The sequence below is a fragment of the Hyalella azteca genome, unplaced genomic scaffold (assembly GCF_000764305.2).
Source record: "Hyalella azteca isolate HAZT.00-mixed unplaced genomic scaffold, Hazt_2.0.2 contig13505, whole genome shotgun sequence".
Lineage (NCBI taxonomy): Eukaryota > Metazoa > Arthropoda > Malacostraca > Amphipoda > Hyalellidae > Hyalella > Hyalella azteca.
The window spans coordinates 128,914-152,359 of record NW_025943425.1 but is presented as its reverse complement, the minus strand read 5'-3'; the positions used below and the strand labels follow the sequence as shown (position 1 = coordinate 152,359).

General features: G+C 38.8%; 1 protein-coding gene across 1 annotated transcript; it reads right to left on the bottom strand.

Annotated features, from left to right (window-relative positions):
* Nucleotides 1-227: 227 nt before the first annotated feature.
* Nucleotides 228-16,669, bottom strand: LOC108680925 (G-protein-signaling modulator 2). Its single transcript, XM_018169854.2, has 13 exons — nucleotides 16,477-16,669; nucleotides 10,665-10,888; nucleotides 9,740-9,875; nucleotides 8,347-8,525; nucleotides 7,184-7,387; nucleotides 6,256-6,397; nucleotides 5,441-5,563; nucleotides 4,982-5,149; nucleotides 3,773-3,895; nucleotides 3,309-3,477; nucleotides 2,321-2,445; nucleotides 1,436-1,459; nucleotides 228-1,209 (listed from the first exon to the last, which is right to left on the bottom strand). The coding sequence occupies exons 2-13, from the start codon at nucleotides 10,886-10,888 to the stop codon at nucleotides 637-639; spliced, it is 2,190 nt and encodes a 729-aa protein (XP_018025343.1). The 5' UTR covers nucleotides 16,477-16,669; the 3' UTR covers nucleotides 228-636.
* Between the last annotated feature and the right edge of the window lie 6,777 nt (nucleotides 16,670-23,446).

Below are 23,446 nucleotides of genomic sequence, written 5' to 3'. Positions count from 1 at the left end.
TTTTTACACTGCTCCTACAAAAAATGGAGAAAAATGCAAATAACTCCAAATGAATGAACGTACATACAGGCGCTTGAGATTGCAATACTTCCACAAACAACTACCTTGGTGTTGAAGTGGCTCAAAATTTGCCCTTCTACAGACTCAGGCAAACGAGACGCTTCAACGTAAACATAAAATCACTCGGCAGTCAATATTAATAAAATTACACAGCAACACACACAACAGTGATAATAGTACTAAGAACAGCAAAATTGGTATAGACATTATACGATAAAGTATTAGACTACATTTGGCTAATGCTCGCACTGATCACAGCAATGGATGATGAAATAAAAACGGAGACTGAACCACATAGACTCACGTGAGCTAATTCCCTTCGCTATATCTTCTTCATATACTCTTGGTCCCCTCAATTCTTCAGTCCATTGGGCTATTAGTGAAAACATTGAACGGTAGTATGCATTGAAAACCTTAAACCTCAAATAGAGGCATTAAACCGCAGCAACGAGAGTCCAGTTGACGAAAATGACACCAAGTTTACAAAGAATGGCTGACTTATTCAATGGGACCTTCGATCATGTGAGAAGCGTATTGATGCTTTCACTTATTGTTCCACACATAGCTTTTTTATCCTCATTTTCTACTCTTGACCAGTCGATTGATTAGCTTTTCCTTGGTTCCATTGGCCATGCCATCTGGAGCACTCGCACCTTCGTCTTCTTTATCGACAGAAGCTGAGTTACTCGAAGAACTTGCATGTCCTATATCAAGGCTGTTACTTTTGCTGGTTATTCTAATTCTGTCTAGGATGGCTTTGGTGAGGCCCCCCGTGGGAACCACAACGCCAGTGCTGGAAGCATTCGAGCCTCGGGATAAGAGGCTATTCCTATCAGCTGCAGACGCATCCCCGTTCTCTTGAACGCTTTCGCCAAGACTTTGAAGGACCTCCATGGCACTCACCAGCTCATTACCGCCATCATCCCCTACAATATTGTTGGCATTCGGTGAAGAATTATTGTTATTATTGCAGGTGGGAAGCGCGGATCGCTGATCTTCCAGTCTACCGGCGGCCTGGAAGCGCATAATAAGCGTGAAGAAGTCGTCGTCAGGCACCGTGGGCGCGGCTGGCGGCAGCAGCGCTGCTACGTTACCGTCACCAACGTCTTCGTTGGGGAGAGTCGAGCGCTGATCTTCTAACCGGGAGCTCTGCAAAAAGAAAATACAATTAAGAACAAAGGTATCCATTGATTAAAGATCTGCAAGATCAATCTTCTATTCGAAGTTGTTTCTTTCTTAAAAGCTAGTTTCCCCATTGGCCCCTATTCATTAAAATCACTTTTTATCACGTCGATCAAGCAGAAGTTCTTATATTGAATAGCAACAATCAATATACCTGGAACCGTATAAGCATGTCAAAGAAGTGTCACCATACCTGGCACCGTATGAGCATGTCAAAGAAGTGTCACCATACCTGGCACCGTATGAGCATGTCAAAGAAGTATCACCATACCTGGCACCGTATAAGCATGTCAAAGAAGTATCACCATACCTGGCACCGTNTGACAAAGTTAATGTAAGGAACCGCTTAGCCCCAACAACTGCATGACAAACTTAATGTAAGGAACTGCTTAGCCCCAACAACTGCATGACAAACTTAATGTAAGGAACTGCTTAGCCCCAACAACTGCATGACATAGTCAAAGTAAGGAACTGCTTAGCCCCAACAACTGCAAGGCATAGTTAAATACATAAAAAACAAATTTTAAAATATGTAACAGATTTGAAAAAAATCTCAACTTATCACCTAAGGAGATTCATTCATCATTCAATAACAAAGGTCATTAATAGCAATTACAAAACGAGACTTACAACGCTTCCTGTCACCCCTATGATCAAAGTGTCATATTTCATCAGCTCTGTTGTGCATGGATATATTAAGTATGTATGAGAATCTAAGTTTATATTAATTGTTATGCATGAACACGTAACGTATGTATTAGAAACTTAAATTGTGTTAACTGTTGTACATGGACACGTATAATATCCATAAGAATCGTACATTGTATTAATTTGTATGCAGTGACACATAAGTGAATGTATAAGAATCTCAAATTGTATTAACTGCTATGCATAGACTCGTAGAGTATCCATAAGCATCGTACATTATAATAATTTGTATGCAGTGACACATAAGTGTATGCAGAAGAATCTCACATTGTATTACCTGCTATGCATGGACACGTAAAATATCCATAAAAATCGTACATTATATTAATTTTAATGCAGTGCCACATAAGTGTATGTATAAGAGTCTGACATTGGGGAGTGTGGCTCGCTGCTCGTCCATACGACGACTCTGCATGCCGACGATGAGCTCGAGCAGCTCTTCAGGCTGCTGCTCGCCTCGGCCCACCACGCGCTCGGGGGCCCCTACCACCGCTCCTGAAATACAATTAAATTCTCAATAATCCTGCATTAAATAAACATAATTCGTTTTTGTTTCTATAGTTACGGCTGAAACACCATTAAATTCTCAATTATCCTGCTGAAAAATAAACATAATTCGTTTATGTTTCTTTAGTTACGGCTGAAACACAATTAAATTCTCAATTATCCTGCTGAAAAATAACCATCGTTCGTTTATGTTGCTTTAGTTACGGTTTATGATCACCAACAAAAATTCAATTGTAATTAAAGGTTTAATAATATGATACTTAATGATATTATAACTAGCCTTGTGATTTCTCCTCCAAGGAAATAATTCAATGAACAATATTATTTGTTAAATATTAATATGCGTTGATAGTTTGTTACTACTAGAGGTATTTTGGACAGTGCCTCTGGCCACAATAACCGTCAAAATTTGTGGCCGTAAATGACAGTGATGAATTATTTTCCCTAATAACTGAGATCCCACGATTGAATCATAGCCTGTCAACTGCCATTATTGTATTAGAATTGCGGTCTTTGTTTTATCATCAATCACATTTCAGCGGTGAAGTCAATATGATTATGTGCATTGATTTAAAGAATCACGGCAATGAAAACGATATTCCAATAATGATTCATCAGCAGGGAGAATGTAGAAATTGCATAAATTTAATAAGTAAAAATATTAAATTTTATGTATTAAAAGTTCCAATATTTTAAAACTACGAAAACAAAAAGTTAAAGCCATTACTCAAACCAATTTGGTTGAAGCACAAAAAAATAATTTCATTTGCAACCTATCTTTGGAACATTTTGCAACAATTTCTCTACCAAATATAATAATCTTAGCTTAATAATTGCGTAAATTGCCGAACCATTAAGCACAGGTGCCCCATCGTCGTTCTCCGGGAGGGGGCGAGGCTGAGGAGCGCCCTCCCCCGCAAGAGTGCAGCGCTGGTCGTCCATACGCGTGCTCTGGAAGCGCGTCAGCAGCTCGAAGAAGCTGTCTTCGTCGACATTGTTGCCTTCGTCGTTAACCGAGCCCTGCAATGCATAGACGTTTATTTAGTATATGTTTCAGACGTAGCAGCCCCAGGCCACGCTGTAGTGTCCTCCGGTTTTCCGCTGCCCTCAGCCTCGGTCGGCAGATCAACAACCCAATAATATTAGGTAGCAGCTATGTAGAAACATTGTCCGCAAAAAAAAAAACGCTGACAAATGCTGAGAAAATAATTTTCAATGTTTGAAAAGAGGCTTATATTGAATAGATAAAGCCTGCAGTGAGCAGTGACCGTAAATTTATAAATCTTCGTGGCGGATGGAATTTATAAGGACTCACGTTAAGGTCATGGGAAGGTACAGAGGCAAGTCTTGTTCTGTTGGGGGTGCAGCGCTGTCTTGAGGAGGCGGGAGTGCCGGTAAAAACAACACCAACGCGATCGTCGCCAAAATCAGGGGTCATCTGATGCCCCACACACAAACACCCAAGCAAAATAAAAGATAAGCAACAAAATAAAATAGTGAATGGCAAATAATAAATACAACATTATGGATATTTCTAAATTGTAGGCAGGTCAATGCATGAAAACTGAATAGATGAGTAATTTAAATGTATCCCATTTCAGCAAACTACACGCTTGATTTGTACTAAGTACATAGCAAACGAAAGCAAAAACATAGTTCGGGGATTAATTGACATGATAATGTAATGAAGCGTGCAAATAGAGTTGAGGTGCATACCATCAAAACTATCGGGACAGAAAGGAATGTGATCCAAGCGTTGATAAATTAAGCTGTGAAATCCTCTGTCAAGCAACAAGTAAGATCAAGAAACAAAAACTTGGGTACTAGGCTGTTTACTGGCATAATCGGAATATGTTGATCAAAATGATGTAACATATTAGAATTAAGTGGATACTGTGATTTTCTAAAAATAACATGAAAGCCTCGTAAGTGCTATCAAGGAGGCCACAAATGTCTCGTCATGTTGTTAGTCCTTTTTCTCAATTATTTACAGAAGAATAAAACTAACTAACACATTTTAAAAACAAGCTCAAATATTTATTAAGGTGATAGAAAAAATAATGTGAAAAACCTTGATCCAATATGATAAACAAGTCCACAGTATCTATAAGTAATGGCGATATTGAAATGAAGAACGTAAAATCAAAGAACAAATAATTACTTTAACCAAATTGAAACGTGTACGAGAACTATGGGAGGGCTTACCTTTTATGTCAACATTTGTTAATCACTGAATGAATAGCTCGATCCTTGCAGAATCATGATCAAAGACTTTCAATACCAATTAAATTGTCTTTGAACTACGTTTACCTTGGAAAAATTTATCAGGCCTATGCTATACCAACTTATCCCACACACGTCACACCTTCAGGAGGTTCTTGCGTTCTGAGCTTAGCAGCATCAATCATGGTACAAAACTTTCGATACCTCCGGGAGGGGGCATTTAAATTGTCTTTGAACAACGTTTATCTTGAAGAAATTTATCAGGCCTATGCTAAACAAACTGATCCTACACACGTCACACCTTCAGGAGGTCCATCTTCTCCATGCTCTTCCTACGGACGGAGGAGAGATCTGGCGTACCACCGTCAAACTCCTGCAGGAGGAAGTCTGAATCCAGCGGCAGCCCCAGCGAACGTCGGATGTCAGTGAGGTTCATCTCCGCCGCAGCTTCCCCAGTCTTGTCGCCAATCTGACATCAATGATTTATTCAGGATGTACGTATATAATATCAACAGCAAATTTGACACTTTTCAGCTTTAATTAGCTTATTTCTGAGTGAATGTTATAAAATTTGTTGGCAATCGTAATGATACGGAACCCAGCTAACTGAATAAAATTTGTAGACGAGCTTATTATATTTCTACGAGACCAATTTCACCAGTGCTAGCCACAATACCTTCCTTAGACAATTTAAGTAGTCAATTTCCATTTTTATACGTCAAACTTGTGTAAGAAATTTCATGAGAAAGTGAGAACTGACCTCCCTGGAGATGGCGAGGTGACGAGTGGCGTAGTGTAGCGCTTTCTGATTGTTGCCGGTGGCTGAGTAAGCGTTGCCCAAACTCCAGCACGCCCGACCTTCTCCTACTCGGTCACACAGCTCCTGCCACACCAAATAAGCTTATTAAAAGTACAGCATTAATTAATAGTTCCAAAGCAGATTGCTCATTGTATTGATTGTCTAATATATTTATGATGCACCCACGATTAAAATACTGAAATATAAATCCAACAGTATACACGCAAATACATCTCTTCACGTTATACTATTAAAAAAAACTGAACCACTAACAAAGTCAAAAAATTAATAATTTTTGAACAAATTAGCAAAGTATAACGTTCGAAAATACCCAGGCCAGCTGCAAAATGATGCCACGTCCTTTTATTCACGAATCAAGCGCATTTCTGCGAGAACTAATGCAAAAATCATAATGACAAGTTTTCTCATGTTATCGTCCCTTTCATTTGGTCATCGTGCTGTAGGGGATCGTATTAGTCACTGGTTCCCAAACTGCAGGTCATGACCCATAAAAGGTTGTGAAAAGGTGGCTCGCTCAGGGGTAGTAATATAATATATACTGGCACCTGAGCTATGGCGAGATGGCGCAGATGGTAGTGGATGGCGCAGGGGTAGTAATATAATTTATAATGATACCTGAGCTATGGCGAGATGGCGCAGATGGTAGTGGATGGCGCAAGGGTAGTAATATAATATATACTGGTACCTGAGCTATGGCGAGATGGCGCAGATGGTAGTGGATGGCGCAGGGGTAGTAATATAATTTATACTGGCACCTGAGCTATGGCGAGATGGCGCAGATGGTAGTGGATGGCGCAGGGGTAGTCGCGCAGGAGCGTGTAGGTGTTGCCCAGCGAGTAGCAGGCCTGAGCCTCCACTGCTCTGTCGCACAGCTCTTGTGCCAGCGCTAGTGTCTTTCTGAAGTCAGAAAAATAAAAAAATTAGGAATACCTTCAATACAGTGTCTTCCAAGATAAACTTTACAACAATCGTGATTCCTCAAGTTTATCAATCAGGAATAATTTTCCAATATCAATGAACCGTCTTTATTCTTAAACGATCAAGTAGAGATTAATGGTCAAGTAGAGATTAATGGAACCACTCGCTAGTAATGATCGGCCTCAACCACTCACTAGCAATGGTCGGCCGTAGCCGTTCACTAGTAATGGTTGACCACAGCCACTCATTTGTACTGATTAGAAGCAACCACTCATTGTAACGGTACGAGGCAGCCACTCATTTTCAATGGTTAACAACTCACCTGCAATGGTCCGAGGCAGCCACACTTTGTAATGGACTGAGGCAGCCACACACTATTAATGATTGACCACTCACTTGTAATGGTCAGCGACGACCACTAACTTGTAATGGTCACAGGCAGCCACTCACTAGTTATGGTTACCACTTACCACTCACTTGTAATGGTCAGCGGCGACCACTCACTTGTAATGGGCGACCAAGGCCACTCACTTGTAATGGGCGACCAAGGCCACTCACTTGTAATGGGCGACCAAGGCCACTCACTTGTAATGGTCAGCGGCGACTACTCATTTTAATGGTCAGAGGCAACCACTCACTGGTAATGGTCGGCCACAGCCACTCAATTGTAATGAACAGAGGCAGCCACTCAATATTAATGGTTAACCGCTCACTTGTAATGGCCGCCCACAGTCACTCACTTGTAATGGTCGGCCAGTCACTCACTTGTAATGGTCAGCCGCAGTCTCGAACTCGCCCAGGAAGATGTGAGCGTTGCCGAGGTTGCTGTGAGCGCGTCGCTCGGCCGCCTTGTCGCCGAACTCCCTGGCGATGTTGAGGCGCTCGCTGTGGTAGGTGATGGCCTGAGCAAAGTTGCCCAGCAGGTAGTGTGTGTTGCCCAAGTTGCCGCACGCGCGGCCCTCCGCCGACCTGCAGTACGCATCGTTCAATTATTATCCTATTATTAATGCAAAATAAGATATATCGATTGTAATTAGGATTTATTTAAATTAGTTTATTTTCAAAATGAAATAAAGGCCGAGTTACAACAAAAATGAAAAAAAGTAGCGCGACCCTCCGACACAAGCACAAAGGTCTTGCAGCTGTTACAAGTACTGGTGATATCATAGATATCATCAGTACGTGTATGATGATGTCTATTTTTATAATGATTATGGTGATGATAGTAACGGATTTCAGGTCAATCATTAATCTTGCATATGGACGGGAAGTGGAGTCACAGCATAATAGATGACCGAGATATCAAAAAACTAATTAACAAGAAAATCACACGGGTGTTATGAAGCTTTTTTGTGCAATGTTAGGAGGACTATAGATTATTTTCAAATATATAAGCCGAGTTGAACTGAAATACCTATATGGATGAAAAAGGTAAATGACCCCGACACGCGTGAGAGACGTCTCACTCTAGAGACATACAAGTGAGCCAGATAACATGCATGCTTCCCTGTCTTTCAACCTAGTCTAGTAATGCATAAAACGTTAGAAAAAATTTTTTTAGCATAAGGCGTGTTCTCTCTCTTTTTATTTTCTACTCTTCTTCTATTCCGGACGTGCTTTTCCAGTAGAATAATTTTTACAGAGACAATATAGACATTATTAGTTGAAGTGTAGTACAACTATACTTCAGCATATTCTGTTATAATATTTGACCAAAGCGATCACATGCTTTAAGCTGTGCCATGAGTGCCAGGTTACCTGTCTTTAAGCTGCGCCATGAGTGCCAGGTTACCTGTCTTTAAGCGGTGGCATGAGTGCCAGGTTACCTGTCTTTATGCTGTGCCATGAGTGCCATGTTACCTGTCTTTAAGCTGTGCCATGAGTGCCAGGTTACCTGTCTTTAAGCTGTGCCATGAGTGCCAGGTTACCTGTCTTTAAGCTGTGCCATGAGTGCCAGGTTGCCGGCATAATATTCGACGGCTTTCTGCAGGCAGTGTTTGACTTCATCACTAAAGCCGCCAGGTTCCTGAGGCCCCACGCGGCCCAGGTGCTTGCCCTGGGCGTGGTAGACGTTGCCCAGGTTGTACAGTGCGCGGCCTTCACCAACCTTACAGAAAAAAATGTGCATATAATATTTGGATTTCACAAAGAAAGGAAATACAGAAAAAAATATAAATGTTATTTTTTGGATTTCACAAAAAAGAGAACAGGATTATTTTTTCGCAGAGAAAATAATCCTGACCTTAACATTTGGTTACTGATCACCATAACAAACAATACACAAATCATCTTTGTGTTCAATCTAATTACTTCATAATCATGCTAATTAGTTCATAATCATGCTAGTCTTGGCAATACAGTTTTGTCAAGGTATTGTTTGCTTAATAATGGTAGGTATATAAAGTCACGTGACATGCAAGCGATATTGCCGAGCAACTGACTGCGGAACACAGAATAACTACAACTACCTATAGTTAACTAACTACTACTTGAAATACTTGAAATAATTAATAATATAATAACTTAAATAACTGCAACTTGAATTTCTGTGATAAAATATCATTACTTGGCAGCTGAAATTTCTTTACCCCTGTTTGTAAATCACTGTGAGTAGAGAAGCTTGGTATTGACCTATGCATTTTCATTGACGTTACGATATTCAAATTGTTGGACTTCTGAGAACAGAGAATTTTTGAACGAGCTGAGATTCGAATTTATTATAATATATAATTTACTCATTAATGGAAGAACGTTGGCTGCAGTAGAGATGCCTTTATGTATGATGTGCACACCCATTTTATTGGCACAAACAATTTAATTATCAACACAATATCTGAACATATATTTTCGTTATGAAATCAGCAACGTGATCCCATTGGCACTAACATTAACAAGAACCTTTAGTTTTCACAAGTACAATAAATATCAGCAGTAGGCCCTTGTTCCCATACCAGAACAACTGAAGCTTTGCATTTTGATAAAATCTTATTGGAAATAATATATGGATTTTATTCCATATTCCACATGGATTTTATTTCATATTCCATATGGATTTATTCCATATTTCATATGGATTTTATTATCTATTCCTTATGGATTTTACTTCATATTCCAATTGGATTTTATTATCTATTCCATATGCATTTTATTCCATATTCCATATGGATTTTATTCCATATTCCATATGGATTTTATTCCATATTCCATATGGATTTTATTTCATATTCCATATGGATTTTATTCCATATTTCATATGGATTTTATTATCCATTCCATATGGATTTCATTCCAAATTCCATATGGATGTGATGTGCTACCAACCTTGTCACCGAGCTCCTGGGATATGAGGAGGTGGCGTTCACAGCACAGGATCGCCTCCTTGAATTTCCCCATCACCTTGAGTGTGTTACCCAGGTTACCAGATGCCTTGGCCACGCCCAGCCTGTCACCCATCGTTCTGCACACCAATATTCATCATGAAATACGCTGAATTTGATTGAATGCTGTATTCGTGAGTGTGTACTGCTGTAGGCATGCAATTTATTCAAGAAACAATGGACTTGAGATGCTGCTCCCGTGTTCTAAATAAAGCTGGAGATCTGCATGCGTTTGCATGCAATCCTCTCAACTTACATTATGTATAATGCCCAAACATTATGAACTGCATGCAACCCTTATCTTGCACACCAATACCTTCCAATACCTTACATACTGCACACCTTTACCTCATACCTACACTGAATACCCATCCCGCACACACTGCGTGCTAGTACCCTGAAACCGCTCCAAATCTTCCGTAAAACTAAGTCCGTAAATTACTGCAGATATTCGATCCCCTTGTTGCTGCTGAGCATTTTCCATCACCCTCAAACACACCTGAATGATTTCCCTCCCAAAACCTTATAATTCGCCAAAAAAAATAGAATGACATTGTAACAGCCATATTGTATAATGTAAGCTATTGGAAAAGACAGTAAGTAACATCAAACGAACACCTCATCATTCATAACACGCTCAACAGAGAACATAAAACTCTTGGGCACACGCAGCATTCGGTACGTTGGACGATGCATCCGCCATACACCGATTCATCCATACCCCTAACTCATCTATACACCTAATTCACTCATACATCAGATTCATCTATTACCTAATTTATACATACACCTATTAAATTTTTCGAAAAATAGAAAAGTTGAATTAATCCGTGGCAAGAGCCATCCGAGGTAGGCTTTTCAAGACTCACTTGGCGACGGTGAGGTCGAGTTTGTGGTAATCCATGGCTTTGTCGTAGTCGCCGAGGTAGAAGTAGGCATTGCCGAGCTGGCTGTAGATGGCTGAGAGCGTCCTGAGGTCGTCAGTGCCAGTCTGTATGGCGGCTTCGAAAAAGGCCACCCCAGCTCTACAGTCGCCAGCCTTGCATAGCCGCTCGCCCTCCAGCGCCAGCTCCAGACACGTGCCCGCGTCCATCTGGCCGTAAGAAACACATTAATTGCATGAAAATTGCTGGGAATGCGTTTTAAAAGCTTATGAGTGGAGACAAATACTAACAGGGATTTATTGCAGATACCTAAAAACCTTGAGATACCCCCAGGTTACATGTGCACCAAGTACACCGCCCACGGTCGTGCTGATGCACTGCATTCGACAGCAATCGAGTGGCGTTCAACAGCGACATCGAGGATTGAACCCCAGGGCTTAAACCCATAGCAATATATTCTCATCTGGGTGTCGCTAAGTTACGCTACACTATATATAGGTGGATAGTACGTGCGCGCATTCACAAGATTTTTAGAAGAATGAGTCAGGAGTAGAATACTCAGGTAAGAGGTGGACAATGAATGAGAAAAATTCAATGATACTCGTTCGTCTGGAGCTGTAAATATGCTTCAGAGAAGCGAGTGAATCGCGAAAAATTTAACCAATATAGGTAGGTATATCTTAGTAGAGGGCGGGGATCCACAGATATGTGAAAAGTTCCATCATCGTGCTATCGTCCAGAATGACGGTCACAAAAAGCCTGAATCACGAGGGAAAAGTAATAAAATATTAGGATAAAAATCTGAAATATTTTTCTGTTCAACACGATTCTAACACATGTTGGCAACAAAACATAAAAATTTTCAAGCAATGATTCAGTAAAGATATATAAATAACAAGGAAGTTTAAATAGGAAACATAACTTCGGCGTCGAATGAAACTAAACCATAGAAAAAAGTCTCATGTAGAGCGTCAAACATCTACCTACGACGCACGAAATTAGCTAAGGTTTTAATGCTTCGATTACACAACACAGTACACATTAGTTAAACAGGTCTGGAATAATTTTTTTTACGAGTGGTAAGGAACACAGGAAGGTTGAAATGAATCTCTTTGCTAATCAGCACACCTTATTACGGCACACCATAGTAGCCCCAATGACGGCGGTTGATGTTCGACGGCAAGAATGTAAAACCTTTGTTATACGAAACAATGTCTTTTAGTATATACTGGAAAATTAATATATCTTCAAATTTTAGCATATACTGGATAATTACTATACCTTCAAAATTTTCCAATAACAAAAAGAATTTTATCTATGACACACCAGTCAGGTAATTATCACAAGGCAAATCCGTCGCAGGAACGACCAAGAAAGATGCTACGGAATTTCGAGTCTATTCCGTAAAAAATATGTAACTGAAAAATGTGTAATTATGTTAAGTGGAGTCCCAGATAGAAAAACAAGGTTGTTTCTATAGAGCCCAGTACTGCGGTATGGATTAACTACCGCTTATAAAGCATAAATTATAATAAAGGAGTGGTGACTGATGCAAATAAGCGTTATGGAAACCTAGATTCATTATAGGTGCATGTGATCAAAAGGCCGTAGATGATGGCCTCGACACCATCAGCGCAAATGGGTTCGTGTTACTGTGACTCCATATGGCTTTAAGAAATGATGAATTATATTTTCTACGCGACCGATAATGTCTTCTGCGACTTCACAACAAGTAGCGACTTTAGCTAAAAGTGTAATGAATAAATAGTCAAAATTATTCGCTAACAAAGTAAAATATACCTAGTTCATAAAGTTCCATACAATTATCATTAAGACCATTTAATAACATAACCATTATGGTTTTCCTATGGTTCAAACATCATCTCAATGAAAAGTTGCACAACACGTAAAGCACGTTAGGTTGTGTGCATTCATTCTATTTCCACGCACATCAATTCATTGCAAATTAGAGCTTGAGACCGGGATACACGAAAGGCAGTATGAGATTGCTTGAGCGTCCAGGCATCAAAAAAGGAGTTCAAGAAAAAATAAACAGTTCTTACAGCGAATACATTTCTAATCAGCGAGGACTGCTCTGCCAGTGCAACTATATAGATCATTCTAAAGCCATATGCTTCCACGTATATTACATCTTGTTCGTCAACTCACAACACGGCCAAATCAGTAACACAGGAAAAGTCATTGACTCAACTTAAAAATAAATTGTTGCCTTTCACAGAGTATAATTCATTTCGTCGTTTTAGATAGCGGAATACTTTTAGTTTCCATGGATTTAATTAATATCAATAAATTTAGGCCACTTATTTCGCACTTTTAACACTAAAAAAGAATGAGAAACTCATTGATACAAAATATAATCAACACCAGGCATTTGAAGCACGGGAATTGATCCACTTATACTCAGCAAATGAAGGATTCTATCATTTTCGTAGTGCGTGAAGGCAGCTACTAAGAAAAAGACTTCTCACTGAGCAAACGATCGTCCTGAACTGGCAATAAGAAGGGCGTGTTCGAGTGAACTACAAACACAGGCGTTCTCTGTTATACGCACTCTCGCTACGCAGGCTTCGGTGGCCTCTTGTAAAGGCTGCTTCTTATGACGGCCATTAACAGAGTTACCATCCAGCGTCTTCACCAAAATTCATCGCAATATTCTTACTGTAATCAACTAAGATTAGAATCGTGCATTTACGACATTTCACTATCTGGCTGAAGTACGGTACTGATCAAGTAAACACGACTTGGCTTACGGACAAACGTAGCTGTAACAAACATAGACGTCGTGATAAGTTGCTATATCAATCGCTTTGATCACTGATCACATTCATCATATCCAGCCAGCAGCGCTCTCAAGTGACGCAATCGGCTGTGTATGATCACTAGTAATCACCATTACTTTATTTTGAGGCTAACATTGGTATAAAGACTAGCTAAATTATCATCATTGGCCACATTTTCCCTTCAAATTATTCCAGGGCGTCAATTTTTCTTCGGGTTTGAATCCACTAGATATGCGTCAAAAACCCGAGTCTAAGAAGAAATAAGTTTTCAAGAAGTTGATTTCAAATATATTTTACGTGCATTAAAATTGTAATAACTAAATTCAATAAAAGAATCTGAGGTACCGTAACCTATATATAATGTGAAATAGCAAGATTCCAGCAAGACGAGCGTGTAGCAATATTCCGGCAAAACAAGCGTGTAGGGATAGATTCCAGTGAGATGAGCAAACTTCTAGCAAGACGAGCGTGTAACAAGATTCTAGCAAGACGAGCGTGTAACAAGATTCTAGCAAGACGAGCGTGTAGCAAACTTCTAGCAAGACGAGCGTGTAGCAACATTCTAGCAAAACGAGCGTGTAGCAAACTTCTAGCAAGACGAGCGTGTAGCAAACTTCTAGCAAGACGAGCGTGTAGCAAACTTCTAGCAAGACGAGCGTGTAGCAAACTTCTAGCAAGACGAGCGTGTAGCAAACTCCTAGCAAGACGAGCGTGTAGCAAACTTCTAGCAAGACGATCGTGTATTTGCCAATCATTAGAGTAAAGGTGAGGCGTAAGAATTATGCCTAAACAAATAGCATTGATAGTCATAAGTAAGGGAATGGGATGAAAAGCAGCGAAATTATATACCCCTTTCCAACTAGATTTTTGCTAAGCAGCAGCATAATGAATATTAAGTGACACTTTATAATCGTCTACTTGAAACACTCAGAATTTCAATACAGCTAAATATAATTTGCATAATTAAATAGTATCATCCAAATTCCATTTATGTATTTAATTTGGAACAATACTAGTGCAACTTTTTATTATTAATAGTCTATGTAACTTAGTCTATTAGTCTATTTATGTAACTTAAAATTAATTTATAATTTGACACTAGCTCTGCAGATCAACTGGATTTACTGATACTAATTGACTTACTTCTAAGTTCAAGAAAATACTCAGTGTTGTATAGAGCTTGCCTTCATTGGAAAATTCTGTCATCAAGGTTTTGTCTGGTACAAAGCATATGAAGTAGTGCACATTCCAAAGCATAATTTAAGCCTAGGCATTTTTTTTTATACTTCCAGAATAAAAAAAAGTCTTTATAATTGTTTGTGATTAAACCTGCAACTGAAAAATTATGCCAATTTAAGGTAAAATTGGCTTAATGGAAAGCTTGAAAATATTTTCATCACTTGTGCTGACAACAAATGAAAGCAATTCATAGGTAATTTGGACAACTCTTTGAGCATTTATCAATTTTTTTGAGCCATGAATTTATAAATTCATGGCTAAAAAAATTCCAATCCTGAACTCATCAACTGTGATTATAGCTATCTCTAAATTTTTGGACAATGAGATTATACCATTGCTGCTAGATAAATCCACAGCCTATCCAGTTTTCCATGATTTTTTTTCAAGTCATTGTTGGGTGCAGTTGGCACAAAACAATCTTAACTCTTTTCTTTTCGCGCAAGTGTTGGTGCAACTCCTGGCCATCAGCACGCAAGAGTCTGTGCAGATAAAGTTAGTCAAAGTACAAGAGACAGAAAACCTATAATACTCAATATGCGTTAAATTATCCATTATTAACATATAATTTTTCTTGAACAGGAAATTTGGTGATAGTAAGAAATCTAGAGCTTTGTTTGAAACCAATTTTCTCAGAATTAATATGGCGACGTCTGTTTACATGCTGTAGGTTTAATAGTGGCAGTTTATGTTCCATGTCCGATAAGCGTATTTGGATTATCTGACTTCACTTCGTGAAAGTTCTCAGTCCAGCAATGTAACTTCTGGTACTGGTAATACTGTTAACATAGGAGACATCAAACAAATTCATAGTGATCACCCTTGTCTACATAAGAAATTAGGAGTAATTTCTTTGATTGTTGGTAATGATAACCTTGTTCATTCTATAAAATTAGTTACAGACTCTGGAAAAGTTTTTAGGCCCATTACCAAACTGTATCCGTTAGCTGTTACTGAAAAAAGATGTCTCTTGACCAAGACCAACAAACAAAAATATCTGCTGAAACTATAAAATATGTGTTTTCGCCACACTGTCACACTGCTAAAAAGACTATTGCCTTAAGAAATCAATTTCTTCCTGAATATTTTGTATCACATAGTCTAATTACCCTGCAGTAATGCCGTATTGACTTAATTTATATAGTTCTTTTACGCGCATTGTTATTAAGTATTAATCATGTCCATTTCACCAGCTGGGAAGAAGTTGCGACTTGGGACCTTAATCATTAATGTATTCCTGACATTGACATACATGTTTGTGCTATTAGCTGCAACCAGCTTTTGATTAGAAGGCACTGATGGCGATGGCACATCTCAGCCATGAGCCATCAGCCATGTCACCTTTTATTCTCCAGTTTTGTAATCATGGTGTAATTCTATAGGTTATTTTCGGTTTTCCGATGCCGACCGCCAAAAATGGATTTCAGATTCGTAATCTACACCCCAAAAAACATATAATTAAAAAAAAACACCCTTTTTTTTGGATGTAGTTAATCTGCAATAATACCGCATAGAATTTTTAGGTATTTCATACTTTTTCAACTTTTAATAGAATTAGAATTTTTTGTAAAGTTGAATAATGAAACTCAGAGTTATAAATTGGGGAATTAAGGCCTATTAACCGTTAACAACTTAACCAAGTCTGAGATGGATCATGTCGAGTCAACATGACGACATATTACATATAAACCATCAACATGCAAGAAAAATTTAGCGAAGTTGTATTAAATTAACGGCTAAAAATTATAAAACAGGCTCACATTATTTCGTAAAATCCTTCTTCCTTGTCCAAAAGCCTTCAAATCAAGTAAGGTTCTGAATGAAGAACGCAGATTATATATTTTTTAGTAACTTGATATTACTATTGGCATCATACTAGGCCTATCCGCTTTTATTAGGTAACCCGCGCAGTCACATGAACGAAACGTCGCATACACACAACACACACCTGATTCAGACGCCTAACTACCTTGAAAACAACAAAGTTCCTATAACGTGTCCCTCCCAGCTTTTACTTTCAAATGAGCGTAAGCTCTTATAAATTATTCAAAATAAGTATTAATTCAAATTATTGAGTTTATTCATTATTTAATCAATATTATTTCCGAACTTCAAGGATAAAAATGTATTTTCTCCATCATATAACGTAGTGGAGATAAATTCATTTACAATTTCCGAAAAAAGGGCAGACAGGTATAGGTGGCACACTAACACATAAGATGAAACCCCAAGAATCCGGTGGGTATAAATTTAGAGTTTAGACGAGATATTATTTTTTCCTTCCACATTGATGCCCTACGGGAGCCTCTGAAGTCTTGTCCAATGTGGCCCCAAGACAGGATCTTATGTTACAGCTTACAGTTGCCACAGAGATTTTTTAATGGGTGCTTTATGGGAGCCCAATGTGTGCTCATGGCTGAATAGCAATGTAGTCACTACATAGATGAGTATGCTGCTCCAACATGAGGGGCATTATGTACGCGGTTTTGGATTGGTCTTGCCGAAGGATGCCTAAAATGCCAAGGTTGAGACCACTACAGGGAGAAGACAGCGTCAAGGAGACGCCAATGAGAAGACAACGCCAAAGAAACCATGCCAGATGACCTCGCCAATGAGGAGACTTCGCCAAGGAGAAGACCACACCAAGTAGAAGATCGCGTCAAGGAGAAGACCACGCCAATGAGGAGATCATGCCAAGGAGGAGATCATGCAAAGGAGGAAATCTCTCCAAAGAGAAGGCGGCTTCAAGAGGAAGACCACACCAGCAGAGTGGTAACCACTAACCACACCAGGGAAGCAGACTACATCGGTCCAGGACTGGAATTCTGGAAACATACCGTATATGGTGGCACCAACTAGTTAACTACACCTGCCGCCACCATCCATACTTGGGAGAAAGTAAGTAGTAGAATGGTTTACTAGCGCTTCAGCTATCAATCAATTTCGCACCGGAGGTCAAAAGTTGACATCGCCAGCGAGGCGGAAGCTCTCAATTATTCAGGGTCTCAAATTAATCATCACCCACAAGGGGCGGGAGGTCTCAGATGTCCAGCCCGCTGAAGCTGGCTCGAGAGAAGAGCGTTAGCATCTCAAAGAGACGAAGTGACAAGGAGGGACAGGGGAACAGCAACATAAACTTAAGACACTCGAAGAAAAGGTCGTTTATACGGGACGGTGGCCGCCTGCACGAGAGGCAGAGAAGGGAAATGTAAGAAATCCCGACTACATAACTTAATGCAAGATATACTACCTACATAATAACTTAATGTAAGGTATCCTACCTACATAATAACTTAATGTAAGGTATCCTACCTACATAATAACTTAATGTAAGGTATCCTACCTACATAATAACTTAATGTAAGGTATGCTACCTACATAATAACTTAACCCCACAACTGAGACCTGCAGTCAGACACCGCGAGCCCAAGGGTGGAGCACTCAGGAACAATCCCCAAGAGCGCGAAATCCCATAGGTCTTCTGACGAGCACAGACACGCGTCAGAAGTCCCCCTGAGGGGTACTTGAGAGTACCAACCATACTTGGGGGCACCATCCATGCTTGGTGAGGCCAATCACGCATGGGAGTATCCAGAAAACACACATATCCTGATCACATAAAAAAGTATCCTACATGTCGCTTTGCTTTCATACATTTTTTTGGGAAACAAATGACAGGTCAAGCTCGGGTTGGCCAAGTGGTTAAGATCGCAAAGACGCACTGAGTTTGGGGTTCGAAGCTCACACACAATTGTTCAAATCCCGGTCAAAATCCGTATGATTGCCGGGTTATTAGGAATCGCCGACAGGCCAAAATGGCCTAGTCAAAATTGACAACAGAATATTATATTGAATCATCAGCCTACGCAACGAGTATGTGCAGCTAGCCAAATTGAATGCAGAGCTAGAAACGGATCGTCTGCTATAATTTTAAATCTTTCCTAAATTAATGAATGAGAATCTGCACTAAGCAATGAACTGACGAGATTTACAACCGATTAAATGAGTAAAACGGATTGCTAGCTAAATGTTTAGAAGTGCAAATACATCTACGCTACAAAGGATGAAAGAAAACAATAATTCAACATTACCTGTTGTGTTGTAATGCTTGCTGTTTTCTGTACAGAGTCCACGTAACACATACGAGGTTTAGTCAGTAAACATGAACAAAAAAAGACTTGCTTCGGAAAATCTGTAAACATCAAATCCTCATCGAATTCTAAGAATAATTACAATATTATGAATCTTACGTGCACAATGTCTCCTTCCAAACGTTAAGTTGGGATTACCCGAGAACTTAGGAGCATTGTAATACTTCTCAGAAATTCAGACAAGAAACGGCGCGTCGACTCGACACATGATACGCAACTCAATTAAATGTTACTCAACTAAGCCATAGGATACTTAGCATATCAGCTTGTTCCTTCGTTTGTCGGGACAATATATTACTTCAAAAATAAAATGCTTAAACGTAACAGTCTAGAAGAACGTAACAGAGGGAGCCTCAGTCAAAATAAACAACTCTAGAGCTTCTGACAAAGAAGGAAAAGCAAAGCTAAAAAAAATTAGGTATACAACAATTTTCAAAGTATTCATTCTGTCGAAAAAAAAAAATTTACGGCAAATAAAGAAATCAACTGATAGGTTATTATTTTGGCAGTGATCCACTTAATAAATGATTTCTCTCTCTTACAGAATATCGAGTGGTTACTAAATGAACGGAAATATGAGGAGTTATACTCGAAATGCTGCTTGTCGATTAGCCAGTGAATCTAATGTAACGATGATATATATGAATTCGTGTGAACGACAAAGAGGAATCAGCATAGGCAATTTTTTCTGCTAATTTGGAACAATTTCATACGTTGCCAGATACACACACACACGCAAGTACAGAACGCGAGATCTTGGTTGGCTACACTTCAATAGAGAAAAAAATAATAAATTAAATTTATGGCCATTAAATAATTCAAATCGATGCAGCATCTGAAAAAAAATCTCTGAAAATTTAGCTATATTTATACCTTGCGTAGTTAGTTAACAGACTAATTAAACAAAAATGATAACCTAACACGTTGACTCCGATTGCTCCATCTTGTATACAATTATTTCATTTTTGTACTATTATGAACTGCACAAATTGAAGATTTATATTGATTTTTTTATTGTTCCAAAGCATTCTATAACGAAATAATATGTATTGTGTTAATAAATACGAACTAGTGCGGTAAAATCTATTTTGAAAAAGTGTCGAAATAATTGAAATGGGACATATATGTAGTCCAGGGTTGCCAGCCGGCCATTTTATTCTGGACAAATTCAGCTATTTATTTTTTTTTCAATTGCGTTGGCCGGCTAAAATTTTTGACAGGGATACTCCCTAAATTAATTTTAAAAACTGCAAAAAAATGAATGGAATTTTTACATCGGAACCTACAAATATACTGGTATATATTGAGATATAGGCATTTTTTACCTTTTTTTGTTCGCGGACTTGCCGTTTTTTAGGCCATCTAGCAACCCTGATATGTACCACTACATCCTGGAGCTATACACCTCACGGTACGCATATGTAACACTTCGGAATCAACGTGATAAGTTCTGCCGGAAAGCGTACAGCACAAAGCATTTTCGGTACGCACGTTGGACCGCGAAGATCACAAACTGTTAAAGAAGTAAGAAATACACACATGAATAAATTAAGTTACAAAACAAAGCGACCTACTTAGTAGCATCGCAACTAAATGATATCACAAGAGAGTTGAACTTCTAGAAGTTGCAGCGCAACTATTCAGATAATATAACGGCAGTTCCGCAGCAACAGCCTCGGGAAAAATAGAGGCGCAGAAATACTGAATCAGGAACAAAGTATACGAGGCATCAACTCGGGCGATTGAATAACACGCTCCTATAATTTGTTCGAACTTGAGAGTACATCGACAGTTAATTAATGAGAAACGAAAAAACGGAGGCATCGATAGAACGTCTGTTCAGTAAATCGCTAAGTTGGATACAGACAGTAACATCATGATTACAAGTGTAATGCAGTCGTTGCTTAGATCACTTGTAGGTGAAACAAAAATAATCATTTGATACTAAACAACACTTTGACTTTCGGCACACAAATTATTCCAACACTGTTTCAGAAATGCAGTTTCAAAGCTATGAGCGGAAAAACAAAATTTTTAAATTTTACAGGTCATCGTTATATAGAAAGAAATTCCAAGAATCAACACGAGTATAACGATTTAACAACAACCTACAAACTGAAACGCACAAATTATTATTCTAATAAATTAAAATTTTACTCAAGAACAATAGAGTACATAACGGCTATGAATTTTGCATAAATCATCACATATTAAAGCTACTTGTGATGGAGATCAGCTTGATGAATGAAACGTCTCCAAATGTATGCGTAGAATTGCAATATTTTAACTCCAACCGAAATCAACAAAGCACAATCATAAAATATTGAAAAAATTATTCGAGGGATTGAAACTTTTTGTAATAGCATTACACGAATTAAAAATAGATTTAAATTAGAATTAAACACAAAATCAACGTAAAACTAACACAAACGAACAAGGAAATTGAAAAATTTCAAGAGCACATTCGTTACAGCAAGAAAAAGGCATAGAGAACATGCCACAGGTGCCCGCCGGAATCAGTAATCCAAGACTTTGTTTGTAAATTCTTTATACCTTCCCGCTGCTTTGCTGTTAAAATTATTGCGTGAAGAAATGATCTCATTCTATTGACAAACTCGTTCGTCAACAGTTTCATTGAGCTTTGATAACTTATACCAAATAATTTAGAGACACAGGCAAACCCGATTCAATTGAGCTTCTTCACAAATTTCCGAATTACTGGAAATTCAAGGGGTAAAATTAACGAAAATTAGCCGAGCCCGTCGCACGAGCTAACAATGACCGGTAACGGTAAAGAAGCAGAAGCTGCACTTAATTTGCACGAGTATGGAGCAAGCTGAATCATTGTGAAGGAGCACGAATAATTCTGAACACAGCTGTACCAGACGGAACAGCGTTGCAACGAAAAGCATGCCGTATGTGCAAATTGCTCTGTAGTTTTATCGTTTAAAAAGATACGGGGTAAGAGAGCTCAGGTTTGTGATAAAATGAAGTCAGGACAATTAGTTTGAGAATGGGCGTCTCGCATACTCGTTGTGGAAGCACATCTCAGAGTAACTATGCGGCGCGAACAAGCTTTACAATTTTAGCGAACACCACACAACACCAGAAATTTATTGGACACTCATTGCCAGGGTCAGAACAAGAAGGTATTTTCGTGCCGATGCCACACTTCAATCATTAAGTCTAAGGAATTAATACTCAAAAAATAAAGTGAACTACCCTAATTTCTTTATTAATGCTGAACTAATTTGGTAGTTAATTACACAATAACCCGTGAATACTCTAATAACCTCATTAGTTCCCAGAACTAAGCTAACTACTACTTTACAGGCAAGCATTCGTCAGACATTACTAGAGAAGTGCAATGCAACATTAATTTTATGCTATCCAACACAGGACGTCAAAAATGAAATGAAACTTCATTCTATACCCAGCCGCGATGCTTGAACAGAGAAAAATACTTCATTGATAACACATAAGAAAATTAGAATTTGTTAAATTTATAATTATATTGAGAGCAAAACGTCAAATAGAGTTGAAGGCGAGAAGACTACAGCATGCAAGGTTTTCGTGATCGCTTTTTATGATGACTTGTAAAATTGTCTGCATTAACAAATAAATCGGTTCGAAGAAGTCCGACTAATATTCTAAGTTATTTGTTACTGAGGGAAGTTATTAAGTGAATTAACTTCGATGGTAAGAACTATCGTAATTTCTGGGTGGATTCCAGCATATGTACAGGCAGTAACTGGACAATTTTCCATAAAATTGGCAGAATGCAATTGAATGGTAGGATAGAAAATTTAATTCTGATAATTTTAAGCAAAAATTTAGGGAAAGTACTATGTGGGGTCAAGTCAATTAGATTTAAAGCTGATTACACAAAGTTTATTCAATGTTCTCTTCTCGGGTTGTTTAAATTTTGACATCTCACATACCGTATATTCTTAGCATTTTTTTCTTTACAAAAAAAAAGGAAAAACCTTCGGATTTGAACACAAATTTCCTTTGGGGAAATTAACAGTTCGGTATAAGAAAAAATTGTTGGAATGTTAAATTGTCTGCAGAGCCTCTAACTTCTTAAGTAATGAACGACAATGCGCATGGACATACTTTCATTGACAATGATTGCATTTGGGGGGTCGAGTTTGGTATCCGCGACCGGCATACAGGAAGGTGATCCTTTTGGCCCTGCTTTATTCTCTTTAGGAATTGACGAGATTATACGCCGGGTGAACACTGAGTTTAACGTTTGGTATTTGGATGATGGATCTTTAGGCGATAAACCAGAGACAGTTCTCCAGGCAGTACAAAAACTCGTTGAGGACTTTAGAGCTGTAGGGCTGGAGGTAAACCAGGGGAAGTGTGAACTGATCATACTGAACCATACAAGGGAGGAAGAGCTCGAGACTAGGGAGATGTTTCGGGGGGTGTTGCCAACACTAAAAGTTGTTCCCGCCCATGAATCACTTTTACTGGGTGCCCCACTCCACGAGGAGGGCGCCTCCGCCGTTATCCGGGAGAAGCGGGAGGGCTTGGAGAGGATGGTGGAGCGTTTAAAATTAATTGATAATCA

Coding starts and splice junctions, on each gene's coding strand:
- LOC108680925 (XM_018169854.2), bottom strand. CDS start 10,888: ATGGACGCGGGCACGTGTCTGGAGCTGGCGCTGGAGGGCGAGCGGCTA. Junction 6,398..7,183: donor ACTGCGGCTGACCATTACAA/GTGAGTGACTGG, acceptor TTCTGACTTCAG/AAAGACACTAGCGCTGGCAC. Junction 3,896..4,981: donor AGAAGATGGACCTCCTGAAG/GTGTGACGTGTG, acceptor GTGGGGCATCAG/ATGACCCCTGATTTTGGCGA.